The sequence below is a fragment of the Mesoplodon densirostris genome, chromosome 16, assembly GCF_025265405.1.
Source record: "Mesoplodon densirostris isolate mMesDen1 chromosome 16, mMesDen1 primary haplotype, whole genome shotgun sequence".
Lineage (NCBI taxonomy): Eukaryota > Metazoa > Chordata > Mammalia > Artiodactyla > Ziphiidae > Mesoplodon > Mesoplodon densirostris.
The window spans coordinates 16,180,607-16,194,440 of NC_082676.1; the positions used below are offsets into that span (position 1 = coordinate 16,180,607).

The window sequence follows — 13,834 nt, forward strand, 5'->3', positions numbered from 1 at the left end:
CGTGTTGTAGATTCAGAAGGACTGAGTGGAGAGTTTCTGCCCACCCACAACTGTTACATGAACAAGAACTCTACTTCTAGTGAATTTGCCAGGTATTTGTAACAGTCTGTTACAGTAACTACCGTTAACCTAATACATCTGCCTTGAAAGTCAGATTTTTTTCATTATGTAACTTTTCCCCTTCACAACTTTAACAATTATATTTAGTGCTGTAGTACTAAGTTACCAATGTTATTGTCACAACTTAATTCTTTAACTGGAGATAATACTCCTGACCAGGATTGTTTCAGATTGGGATATTCTTATTCATTAGTTCTGTGGGGTCCTTTTTGTTTGTTTTTTGTTGGTTGTTGTTGTTGACTGGAATTAGATCTTAAACTAGATTTTTCAGGAAGGGTATGTGAGGGTTACAATTCCTGCGTGTTTGAAAATAGATCTTGCTTCTCTTCATACAGGAATGATGTACTTTGTGGATAATGAATCTGGGGGAGGGTATCTCTCTCCATCTCTCCTCCAACTCTGTAGACATTGGTCCACTGTGTACTGACATGGAGAAGTTCAAGGCCAGCCTGTATCACTGAGGGTCCCAGCAGGAACCAGGCGACACATTCAAACTGAGTAATTGAGGAGAGTTTAGTAAAGGGATTATTTACATTCAGTTATAAAATGAATAAAGTCTGAGGATCTAATGTATAATATGGTGGCTATAGTTGATACCATTATTGTATAACTGACGCTTGCTAATAGAACTTAAATGGTCTCACATGCAAAAAGAGGTAAATGTGTGAGGTGATGGATGCATTCATTAACTTAATGGGGAAAAATCCTTTCAAAATGGATACGTATATCAAATCATCCCATCGTACACTTTAATCTTACTATTTTATTTGTCAATTATACCTTGGTAAAGCTGAAAAAATATTAAATTTGTATAATTTACAAATTATTTATTTACAAAGAAGTAGGTAGGTGTAGCTGTCAGTGCACTGCCCATATGTCCTCAGCAATGACCTCTACGTGGCAACAGCTGCTCCCTACTAATACCTGAGTCAGCATCTCTGTCTCTCTGTCTCTCTCTCTCTCCTGCAGGTGTTTTCTAACTGTGCAAGTAAGCTTAGCCACCGTGTTGAGCAACCTAAAAACTCCAGGAACGTAACATCCTGGAGCAGCCCTCCAACAATGGCAGTGGGCAGTGGGTGGATAAACCTGGCAGCCTCCTCGCTCCTCAGCTGGATTAGCTCTGGGACACATTCTTCGTCGTCTCCGAGTTCCGCTGAGGGACTGAGCTCCAGTTGTCCTGGCTGGTAAGCTGTCTGGATGTATTAGCTTCTCTCACGTCCTCTCTCACTTCTGCCCTCCCCTTCCCATGCTTCCTGGGATCTCTTCCCAAATAAACTACTTGTGCTCAAATCTTTATCTCAAGCTCTACTTTTGGGGTGACCCTCACCCAGAGAGCAGAGTTTAGGGAAAGCAACAAAGGCTAGTGCAGTAGCCCGAGGGGCAGGAGGGAACCTGGAGAGGGAATGGTGTGGAGAGGGCCACCTGTTGGGAGCCTTGACCTTGGTAGAGAGACACAGTTGACCCCGTGACTGTGCCAGGGGGAGAGAGGGCATAATCATCCTGACTTCTCCCTCCTCCCACCTTCTGATCTCCTGCTGGTGCCCCCTAACAACCAAACCCAACCAGAAGTCAGAGAGCAAGAGAGCCTATTGGCGTTTCCATAGTGGTCAGGCTGCCTGGCACAGCAGTAGCGAGAAGGGCAGAAAGGGCATCTGGAGGGTCAAACAGAAGATGTGCAGCACACAGCCTGATTTTTTTCCTTTGCATTTGACCTGCTTGGAAAGCATAATCGCGATAGTCCAGGATCTGGGAGAAGGCTTTTCCAGGTGTCAGGATGGAGTAAACTAAGGGGCAGAGACTGGAGGGGCTGAGGTGTGTTGGAGCCAGCATTTGTTATCTACGGCTGCCTAACAATCCACCCCAAGACTTAGTGGCTCCAAATAACAGCCAGTTATTATATTTGCAATTGTGTAGGTCTGGACTTTGGGCTGGGGTCAGCTGGGTAATTCTTCTGTTCCACATGGCACAACTGTAGTCACATAGTCAGCTGGCAGCTGTTCTGGTCTGGAGGATCCAACGTGGCTCCACTAGTGTGTTTGGTTTCTCGGTGGAGATGCTGGAAAGGCTGGTGGACTGAAATGACTATACATGGGTTCTCTTAGTGTGATGATCTCAAGGTACTTGAATTTTTTACACAGTGGCTCAGGGTTCCCAGAAAGAATGTTCAAGAGGTCCCAGTGGCAGCTGCAAGACTTCTTATGACCTAGGCTCAAAGTCCAGGAATGCCACCTCCACCACATTCTATCAAACAAGTCACTCAGTCCAGCCCAGGCACAAAAGGAGGAAAATTAGACTCCATCGGGCAGTGGGAGGACTAGCAAAGAACCGTGTCACTTTTCACCAAACAGCAAGTCATCCAGGTTGACTCGTGTTTGGGGAATGTGCTGGGAAGTGATGGGACTGATGTTGGAGGGGGACTGGAATATCATGACAGGGGCTGGGGAGACAGTAATAAGGTGGAGAGTGAAGGTTCTGGAGTCAGATTCTAATTCAAGTCCCAGCTCTGCCATGTATAACACATGTGCCAAGCAGGCTGTCCTTTCTCTGAGCCTCAGAGTTCTCATCTGTCAAGTGGGACCCATTCCTACTTCACAGGATGCTGTAGAGATTAAATGGGATGGTGCTTACGAAGTGCTTCCCTGAGAACCTGGCTCCAAGTATGTCTCAGTAAACAGGAGCCATTATCATGTACCCTGAGTGACATGGGGAACCAGGAAAGGATCTTACAGAAAACCCCTCTGGCTTCAACAATGTATCCGAAGGATCATTTTTGACCCGTTCTCGCCCTTACTCTCACACAACCCGACACAAGCCCAGCTGATTTTACACCCTAAATGTAGCTTGCACCTGATTTTCCCCGTCTCCCCCACTGTCACGGGCATCTCCACCCAGACCCTGCAGTGGCCTCCTCCCTGCTCTCCCACGCATCCTCTGGCCCCTCTGCAATGCCTTCCCCTCAGAGCAGCGAGCCCAGGCTTCATCTCCAGCTGCACACGAACCACATGGGGGATGGTGTTCAAGTACAGACTCCAGTTCAAAAGGGCTGGGATGGGGTCTGAGAGTCTGTGGTTCTAATCTGCTCCTAGATGATAATGATGCCGATGATTTCAGGACCACACTTGGAGTAGCTGCTGGAGGCTGTTTTTCCCAAATAAAAGTTTAACCTCATCTCGCCTCCACTTAAAACCCTCCATTGACTTTCCAGTGCTCTCAGGGGAAAGACCAAATCCTCACCGCATCCCACAGGCCCCACGTGACCTGGTTTCTTGCCTGACTCTCTGGCCCCTTGCCCTCCACCCTCCCACTCCCCCTTTCCCCCTTATTCATTGTTAATGTATTTCTTCTATAATGAAATGAAATAGCAGCACCATCCCACCCAAGTACTGGAACACCACCAATAACCTGAATGTACCTGTATGCTGCTCCCTGCCCCCTCCTCCTCCCCCATTCCCGAGATAACCATTGTTCTCAAATTTGTGTTTATCTTTCCTTTGCTTTAAATTTTTTTCCTGCTGATGCATGTTTGTCTAAACATGCATGTTTGGTTTCGCTTTTATTATACATTCTAAAAGTTGCATCATAGAGTATGTAGTTTTCTGCAACTTATTCTTTTCTTCAACATTGTTTGTGAGATAGATCTGTGTTGTTGTCTGCTGAAGTTCATTCAGTTTTACTGCAGTATAATATTCCATGGTGTGAATATTCCAGTTTATTTGACCACCCGCCTGTGGATGGGCATCTGGGTGTTTCCAATGTTTTTGCTATTAGGAACAGCGCTGGTGGAACATTCTTGTAGGCTTTCTCCGGCTGCACCGTGGGCCGGTTTTTCAAGGGTAAATGCCTAGGAGGGGATTCGCTGTGTGCCCCCCCTCCCCTCTTTTCATTCCCCAGCTCCCTGGGGTCTCTCACGAAGTCTCTCCACCTCGGCTGCCCTCCTCCACTCCACCTGCACCCACCTCGACCCACTTCACCTGGTAAACTCCGTGTCCTCAGAGAAGCCTTCCACCACTTGCAGGCCACAGCTGGCCCCCATTAAAGCTTCCTGATTATGCATTTACGTTGTGTGATTCTGCGATGAGCGTGAGTCTCGCCCCGTAGAGTGCGAGACCCACGAGGTTTGTGAAGCGCACCGGTTCCCAGCTTCCAGCTCGGGCCTGGCACACTGCAGGCGCCCAGGCAGTAGCGTGACCGGGCAGGAGGCAGAGCCCGGCCAGGCGGCTGCAGCCTGAGCCCACAGGTGACTCCAACCCGGCGTCCCGGGCTAGCGATTGGGGGCGGGCCGCGGCCCCGAGGTGGCTCGGGTACGTCCCCACCACCCTGCAGGAGTTCCAGGAAATGCGCTGCGCGGGTCTGATGGCCGGAGCAGGGGCGCCGGCAAAGGGGCGTGGGCGTGGGCGTGGGCGTGGGCGGGGCCCGGGGCGGCGTGGGGGGTGGGTGGAGCCGGGACCCATTAAGAAGAGCGTGGCGGGCCGCGATCACTGCAGGCCCCCGGGAAAGCAGACCGGCCTCTGACCCAGCGGGACCACCGATTTTCGGCGGAGGGAGCAGCGCCGGGGTGCACGCTTGGCAGCATGGCCCAGGCGCCAGCTTTCGACAAGCCCAAAGTGAGCGCGGGCGGGGGCTCGGGGTCCGGGGTTCGGCGTCCGGGTCCTTGTCTGGCTGGAGGGCTTAGGGGCATCCACGGCCGGGGAGCAAACGGGGCCCCTGCAGGCGCTTTCTTCCCTCAGCTCAGGCCCTCGCCCGCCTCCAGGCCGTTTAATGAGAGGCAAAGAGACAGGAAGAGTCCTGAATTCGGAGGCGCCCCTGGCTGTCTTCCAAGTTCTGCTTCTGCCTTTGATTTGACCCATCTGGGTCTCAGTTTCACTATCTGTCAGATGGGCGTCCTAGCACCACCGGCGCTGAGCAGCCTAGGTAGGTGGCTTAAGCTCTCTGAACCTCAGCTGTAAAATGGGGCCCGGTTTCTACACCCATAGGCACCTAGTGTTGTGGACAATACATACTGAGTGCTGGGTGAATGGCAACAGCTTTATACTCCAACACTATGATGATTTTTGTAGTGCCAAGGAGCCTAGGTTTGTGGATGTGCCCGTGAGAGCACTGGGCCATGCCAGAGACAGGAGGGGAGGGGAGCAGGGCATCCCTCTCTACACACTAGAGGGGCTGGGTGGGCCTTAGGCCTTGGGCCCCGGTAGGGTTCACTTGGGGCCAAGCCACGGCCACTAGCCCCAAGGGATAAACCCCTTGTCCCTCCTCCCACCAGCTTGGGTGGGAGGGAATAGTGGGTTCAGGGAGGGTCTGGGCCCACTTGGTGGGCTTTGGAGCCCTGAGATTCAGTCCAAGGAAGGCAGGGGCCCAGGAGTCTGTTCATCAGGGTGAATCAGCTAGTAGGGTTGAGACTGCTGGGGGTGGGTTAGGGGAAGGGGTGAGCTGCAATCAGCTTCAATTTACTTCTCTGAGAAACAGGTGTGAGTGATGACGGCAGGTATCACCGGAAAAGCATTGGTGAGAATCCGTGGGGAGGTGGGGAAGGTGAGGGGGGCTCTGAGGAGGTGAGGCCTGGCCCCCACTTCTGATGCCCCTACCAGAGGGCAAATGCTCGCTACTCCCTGCCAGATGCCGCAGGCCCTGGGGCTGAGCTCTTGCATCCCCCATGCCTCCTTCACAGCTCGTCTGGATGCCCCAGGCCCCATCATTAGTTCTTCTTTCCTTTGAAGGCTTTTTTTTTTTCTTTCTCTGGCCACACCACGCGGCTTGCAGGATCTTAGTGAAAGCTTGCGGGAGACCAAACGACTGGATGGCCAGGGAATCCCCTTTTTTCCTTTTTTTTTTTTTTTTTTTTTTTTAATGCTTTGGGATTCCCTCTGCCCTTGGGCTGGGGGATCACCTTACCCTGATATGAATCCCAAGGCAGTAGACACTCCTTGACTGGGAGTGAAATAGGGGTTATGGAGAGAAATAATAGGCAACCCTTCTGTAGAACTTGCTATATGCACCAACTCAGTCTTTGCAACACTTTTACAACAGGCCTATGAGGGAGGGACTATTATTATCATGTCCATTTTTTAGGCCTCTCCCTATCCTCTCTGCTTCAAGCTGGCAGGTCATTTCCCCTCTCTGGGCTTCAGTTTCTACACCTGGGAAATGGGCTCCACCTGCCATGGGGGTGTCCAAAGGTTAAAAGGCAATGCTTGGGAGGGAAGGTAGAGTGTCAGCCACTATGTACATGAGATGTCATACATTTTATATTACTGTGAGGAGCAAACGTGCCTGAGCTGGCCAGCAAAGCTAGGAGTGTGAATCTCAGAGCCCCTGTGACCAGAGCCAGTTCCCTGCCTTCCCTGTGGAGTAGCTAGTAATGAGAACCAGTAGTATTAACAGCTAGAGCTTATTGAGTTGAATTATTGCTCTGTGCCAGGCACCATTCTGAATACATTAACCTTCATTAATTCATTGGATCCTAGCAATGAGTCTGGGAGGTAGCTGGTGTCATCGCATTTTATAGATGGTCAGAGAGGCACAGATTAACTAGGCCTACGATCACACAGCTAGGATGTGGCCAAGCTGGGGTTTGAGCCCAGGGTGGGCTGGCTTCAAAAAATCCCATGCCCTAGCCAGCTTTCCTGAACTGCCTCTGCAGAAGCCTTTGGGGGTGGTGGTTCCAGTGCCCCAGGTGTGGTCCTTTCTGGGACAGGAGCCTCTGCTGGGCTCTTTGGCGTCTCATACCTACCACCAGGTGAGGCTCAGGACTGGCCAACTTTGAGAAGGCAGAGCAAGGCAGTGTTTTCCAAACTTTAATGTATAGTCACATCACCTGACGCTTGTCAATGCTTGTTCAGACTCTGAATCAGGAGATCTGGGAGGGGGCCTGAGATGCTGTGCTCCTAACAAGCTCCCAGGAGATGCTAATTCTGCTGGGCCGTGGACCACACTTTGAGTAGCAAAATCCTAGGCGGCTGCCTACCTGCTCTGATTATGTTATTTCAACAAGTAGCTTCCTGAACACAACAGGGTGTGGAGAGGTGGCCCTTATCAGTCTCTTTCCACATGAGGCAAGGCTGGAAAATCCCATGGCCCTCAGGAGTTCAGTGTTGTTCAGAGAGCAACGCTGATCACATGCCTGTCATTATAATAACAGTAACAATGCTGCCATTTGAGTGTTCGTGGGTACCAGGCACCTTCAGTGATTTATCTCACAGAATCCTCTGGACAGCTCAACAAGGCGGCTGTTTTCGTCCCCATTTACAGATGATGAAATTAAGGCCTGAAAGGTGAAGTGGCTTGTCCAAGGCTACACAAAATCTGACAGCCTTGAAGCTGTAGGCTGGAGAGTGAGCTGGTCCAGGTTGGAATAGCCCGGTCCCTTCCTAATGCAGAGAATTGAGGCTCAAGGTCCAACATACTTTTCTTTCTCATATTTGAATGTTTACTCCGTTTCAGGCACTGTTCCAACTGCTTTGCATATAGTAACTCATTTAATGCTCACAATAGCCCTTTAAAGTCCTACTATTATCTTCATATACATATAAGGAAACTGAGGCTCAGAGAGGGGAAGGAACTTGTCAAAGTCACACAGCCAGAAAGCAGCAGAGTTAGACTTGAACCGAGACCTACCTAAGACTGAAGCAGATGCTGTTAACTGCTTTGCTGATTTACACCCCACTTTGTAAATCGGGGTGGCTGTGGGATTCAGATAGACTGATCTTGGATCCTTGCCTCACCACTCAGCAGCTACAAGGGCTCAGGTGGACAATTCCCTGAGCCCCAGCTTCCTCCTCTGTAAAGTGGGCTGACAAAGCCAAGGTCACAGTGTTCTTGGGGGAAATGGATGCTGGTTAGCGCTTGTGAAGCACCTGGCTGGCGCAGCAGGCCCTCGGGTGTGCATTTCCTCCCTGGGGCCCCCGCTGGGGGCCTGTGGTGGCCTCTCTCCACCTGCATCCCTGTCTCTGTCTCTCTCTCTCCGTCTCTCTCACCTTCCAGCCACAAAGCCCACTGTGTTAGCACTGCTTTGGCTTTTGGGCTTTTTGTGCTTTTCTGTTACCAGAGCCACCTGTTAAAAGAAAAATGCCCCTGGCTGGGAAGAGCCTGCCGGCCTTGCTTGTTACAACGCCCGCCCCCGGGCAGTTGGGAGGGAGGGGAGGAGTGAGATTGGGTTTCATTGAAACCTTTTGTTGGACAGAGGAAGAAGCAAGGACCAGAGAAGGGAAGTGCGGTGTGTGTGGTCACACACAGGCAGGACAGACTACATCCGACCTCAGGGTGGGCTTGGCCTGGGTGGGAAGGGGCCCTGTGAGCTGGAAGAAGCTTGTCCGGCTGCCCTGTTGTCCTAGGGGGTGCCCCCTGGGCCAGGGAAGGGTAGGACTGTGGCCTGGTTTTGGACAGGGGAGAAGAGTAAGCCAGGGCGGCCAAGGTGAGGTCCAAGCCTACATTTACCCAGAGTGTTGGGACCAGGCTCACCCACACTCCTTAGGGTTCTGAAGCTCCAGAGCGGCAAGGTGGGGGAAGAGACGGTCTCTGGGGGTCTTGAGTGAGTTGCTTCTCTGTGCCTCAGTTTCCCCATCTGTAAAACGGGAATCATATTTGTATCCACCCTACATGCAATGCCAAGTGCAGGCCTGGGGCAGGGGGCAGGCCAATGCCAGCTGCTACTGATTAGCCTTGTCATGGTTATTAATCATGTTTAGATTTTAGCAGTGCTGACTCAGCACCCATATGCAGGATGAACAGAGTGTGCCGTGGGGGTTATGACCTCCCGCTTTAGAGTCAAACAGCTTCCTGCTGTGGCAGTCATTACACTGTGCCCTAGGGCAAGTTCCTTAATCTCTCTGAGCCTGGGACTTCTCACTTATAAAATGGGGGTAACTGTGCTAAGTTCCTAGGCTGCTGCTCAACAGGCTGTCCCCCTGGCTGAGGACACACCTTGCCTTCTGTGAAGCCCCTGGGGAAGCTCACAGAGGCAGCCGAGAGCTTGGTTGGCCCTGAGTCAGCAGGAGGCTCTGAGGGACTGCTAGGCCCCTTCTGCTCTGTGCCTCGGAGCTATAGGAGCCCGGGTGCGGCTGAGCCCAGAGGACTTGCCTGGAGGACGTGTGACTGAAACAATGTCAGACCTGGAGCTGCTCTGTCTGCTGGCTTCACCCCAAAAGTCAGCTGAGAGGCTGTGGTGGCATGAGGGCACTGACCTCTGGTTATGCCCAGCTCCATGCCAAGAGCAGGGCTAAGCAGGGAAGTGGGCGCCTGTGGCTCATCCAGGTTCTGACCGCAGTGCCCGGGTTCTGGGCGCTGGTCGAGCAACCCTGGCTACTCTGCGCCATCTGGGTTCTCTGCCAGGCCCAAGGGGGTAGGTCAGCCCTCCTTTGCTGCAGGGGGAGGACAGGGCGCTGCTGCCATGGGACAGGGGGAGGAGAAAACAATCACTTAGTCATTCAACACCTGCTGAGCACTTCCTGCTAGGCGGGGCACTGTCCTAGGCCCCGAGGGCACAGCATGATAGCACAAAGTCCCCGCTTTAAAGAACCTAAGAGCTGGGGACAGGGGCATGGTAAGTAAACTGAAAAAGTCAGTGGGATGAAAACAAAATGGGTGTGTTTGCAGGGGGTCTGGGGAGAAGTAGTGTGATTCAGGTGTGCCTGGAAGGTAGACAGCCCCTCCAGCTGTGAGCGGGAGTCAGATGTGGGAGTGTCTGGTCCTGGAGTCCAAGACCCTGGGTCCCCGTCCTGGCTCTGCCACTGACACCTTGGGTGACCTTGGCGAGTGCATATACCTCCCTGGGCCTTACCTGCCTGCCTGGCATCTCCTGAGAGCAAGGACTCGGCATGTTTCTCCACGTCCCCACAGAGCCTGGCACCTGAAGGGGGCTTAGTAAATATTTTTTGGCGACTGGGGATGCTTCCTGTTTAGACCTGGAGGATTTCCTGCACTTCTGTCAGATGTTCGCTGTGAGTCAGGCCCATGGAGAGTGAATGTAGGGGAGGGGGGTGCTGAGATTCTCCTCCTGAGTGGTCAGGAGGCCGGGTGTAGGTCTGGTGCAAGCGCCAGGGAGGTCGTGTGGCAGCGCGCAGGACTTGGGTTAGAGGTGCAGGGGCTTGGCTTCTAACCCAGATCTGCCACTGCAGGTCTGGGTAACCCTGGGCAGGTCACGGAATTCCTCTGAGCTCAGCTTGGCAAGTCCAATTCCCCATCTGCAACATGGAGCTAGTGTGTCCCTTGCCTAGGGGTGGAGACCAAATGAAATAAAGGGTCTGATAACAGTAAACAGCTGTTATTATTGCTGGATTATTTACATCTGAGGCTAGGCCTGCCGAGAAAGTAGAGCAGGAGCTCAAGATTCAAACCTGGGTACAAATCCTAACTCCATCACTGCCTCTGTGTCCTTGGATACTTTTCTGAGCCTCAGTTTCCTCATGTGTAAAATGGGGGTGAAGTCCCCACCTCACTGGTTTTAAGAATGAAATAAGATGATGCATGTAGATGGTCCAGAACATAGGAGATATTCAGTAAGTTGGAGGCCACTGCTGCTATTTCTTTTCTCTGAATGGGTCCAACAGAGCAGGGTCCCCATCCATCTCTGAGCTGGCAGGTTTCTCCATGGGTAGTCTCAGTTTTCCAGAAAGTTCAGTGGGAGGCCTGCCTGAGCTTGGACCACCTGTGGAGGCAGCTCCTGGCCTCTGTTCCTCCCCTGAAGCGTGTCTGGGCAGCTTCCCAGGAGGCCCTGAGGAGGGCTGGGACCTGTAGGGCACGGTGGGCAAGTGGCAGGCTCTGCTTTCCCTCCCCCCGGGGCACTCCAGTCTCCCGCAGCCCGTGGGCTCTCTGAGGCCTCCTTCCCTCACACTGCTCGGCTCAGGCTCCCTGAGCATGTGCTGCGTCTGGTGCTGCAGCGAGTCTTCCCAGTGGCGGCTCATCTCCCACCTGGGCCACTGTGTCAGCTCTCTGTCCTCTGTTCTGACTCCTCTTCAGCCTGCTTTCCACACAGCAGCCGGAGAAAGCTTTTAGAAGGTGACTCCCCCGTGCAAAACCCTTCAGGGGATCGCACTTTACTGTGACCTGTGAGATCTCCCTGCCCTCCACCCCGCTAACTTTCTCTCCGGCCTCATCTCTCACCACCTGATTCCGACACTTAGCGCCTGCATGTCCCTCTGCCTGTTCGCTCTCCTTCCTGTTCCTTCCCCCTGGCTGATTGCTCCTCTATTTTCTTCTCAGAGGGACTCCCCACTCCTACCTTCTCAGTAACCATTTGTTGCCTCTTCCAGCTTCTGGTGGCTTGTGGCCGCGTCACTCTCTGCTGCTGCTGTGGTCCCAGGGCTGCTTCCTCTTGTGTGTGTCTCTCAAAACTCTCTGCCTCCCTTATAAGGAGAAAGAGGACTGGGTGTAGGGCCCATCCAGATAAATCCAGGAAGAGCTCCTCCTCTCAAGATTTGTAATCCCATCTTTTGCCCTCTGTGGAAGTATATGTTCTGGGGATTAGGATATGGACAGCTTTTGGGGGACTACCGTTCAGCCCTCTGCACTGACCCTGGTGAGGGGGTGACTCCTCCCTCTTGAAGTCTGATCGCCTTTTGCCTTCTGCACACCACACACTCCTGGTTTCCCTTCCATCTCTCTGGCAGCTCTTCTCCAGGCTCACCCTCTTCTACAAGCCACTGGGTGCTGGCGCTTGTCCAGGCTTTGTCCCCTGCTCTTTCCTCGACGTTCCCTTCATGGGTGAGCTCCTTCAAAATCACAGCCTCAGTCATCTATATTCCTACTCATATTTCCAGCCTGGATCCCTGGAGCTCAGACCTGCACAGCCACTGGGTCCGTCCATGTGCATCTGGAGGTCTCAGAGGTGTCCCGACTTCACATAAGTAAGATCGAACTAACCGTACTTCTCTCCCTGTGCTCTCCCCCTCAGCACTTGGTCCTCTTCCTGGGTTCTCTGTCTCAGAGCGTGGGAATCGCTACCCACCCAGGCCCAACCTGAAGCATCATCCTTGACATGGCTTCCTGTCCACCTGCTTTGCCGTATCTGCCTTGCCACCCTGGTCCAAGGCACCATTATTGCTCATAAACTTCATAAGACCACTTCTAACCGGTCTTGCTATGCTTTGTCCTTTTCAGCTTCAAACCCTGTCATGGCTTCTCTGTTGCTCTCAGGTTGGAACCCAGTCCTCCTTGTGCCCCTGCAGCCTCTCCAGCTCCACAACCGCTCGCCTCTCTGAGCCCATTTCAGTTCCTCTCGTCCACCACATCCTCTCCCACTGCATGGCCTTCGCACATGCTGTTCCCTCTGCCTAGATGCTCTTCCAGCCTTCCTGCTCACCCCTGCCTTTGCCTACTTGGTTCCTCTTCCTCCTTCAGCTATTAGCTTAAGTGCTGCTTTCTCTGGGAAGCCATCGTTGGCCCTCTAGCTGGGCGAGTTCTTTTGTTTGTTACCTCTTTGGTAGGTCTCTGTTTGTGCCTCCCAGGAGTTGTCTTGGCTTGTGATTGTACATTTACCAACGTGACATTTACTTAGTGTCTCTCTCCCTTGCTGGACTGTAAGCCTCACGGGAGCAGGACTCTGTCACTTTAGTTTCTCTCTCCATCCCTAGTGCACCCAGCAGGGCCTCAACTATTTGGTGAATGAGGGATTCTTAGTTATGCTTATTATGCTAAATGCTGTTGCTACCTGCTGAGTCCTGATCTAAGCACGGCTAGGTGCATCACGTGGTTAAGTCTCACGAAGCCCTGGGAGGAAGGCATGTTATCCTCCCCACTGGACAGATGAGAGCACCGAGACACTGAAAGCGAAGTAACTTTCTCCAGGTCACCCAGGAAGTGAGTGGAGGAGCTGGGATTGCAGCTCTAACCACAGCACTACCCCATCTCTCTGGCTGGATCCTCGCCACAGCCCTGTGAAGGTTAAAGATAAGAAAACAGAGGCTCAGAGAGGTGAGGTCACCTGTCCAAGGTCAGACAGCTGGTTGGCAGTTCCCTGCACCGGAAGCTTCCGTGTTTCCAAAGCAGAACACTTTCTGAGAACCCAATAAACGTTTGGCTGAGCGGGCATTGAATTCATTTCATCAGGGAATCCAGCAACTCCCTGGATGCAGGGTCTGTGACAGAGTTGGTCCTTTGCTGCTGAGTGACTTCCGGAGAGATGTGATTACTTGGATGTCCTGCTGATACGGAGGCTTGGCGGCCCTGTCTCTGCTGGCCTCCCATGGGCCCCAGGCCGGATTTCCCCCACAGGAAGCAGCTCACGTGGGTGCTTCCAGGATGCCCTTGGGCCAGTGGCTCCCTGGCTACTCCCTGTCCAGCCAGGGCAGCCACTTTCTTGTCCAGGCTCCCAAGTTCCAGAGAAGGCCCCACCCTGGTAGAGATGTTTATTAAAAATTTTCTGGCTCTCTGCCTGGCTGGGGGAAAGTGTCTTCCATGACCTGGAACAGGGAGGTGGCAGTTGCTTTCACGCTGTTTCTCAGCACCTGCTGTGCTTCTAACAGCCTGCGGAAAGGGCCCTGGCTGAGAGGCAGGGGCTGTCTTCCTGTGGGCCGAACTCGCCCACCTCTGCTGTCTTTTTCTTTTTTTCTTTTTTAACATCTTTATTGGAGTATAATTGCTTTACAACGTTGTGTTAGTTTCTGCTGTATAACAAAGTGAATCAGCTATACATATACATACATCCCCATTTCTCCTCCCTCTTGCGTCTTCCACCCTCCTTATCCCACCCCTCTAGGTGGTCGCAAAACACCGAGCTGACCTC

General features: G+C 52.5%; 1 protein-coding gene across 7 annotated transcripts in view; it reads left to right on the forward strand.

Annotated features, from left to right (window-relative positions):
• Window positions 1–1,260: 1,260 nt before the first annotated feature.
• The window catches only part of ADA (adenosine deaminase), a 32,000-nt gene continuing 19,426 nt past the window's right edge, over window positions 1,261–13,834 (forward strand). For 4 of the 7 annotated variants that reach the window (XM_060078622.1, XM_060078624.1, XM_060078623.1 and 1 more), the window contains exon 1: window positions 4,569–4,724. In XM_060078622.1, the coding sequence (XP_059934605.1) occupies window positions 4,692–4,724 (33 nt within the window). In that variant the 5' untranslated portion in view covers window positions 4,569–4,691. Of the gene's footprint in view, window positions 1,305–4,568; window positions 4,725–4,991; window positions 5,032–11,870; window positions 11,958–13,834 lie in introns of those variants that run through there. The other 3 variants (XM_060078629.1, XM_060078626.1, XM_060078628.1) reach the window with 3 other exon arrangements.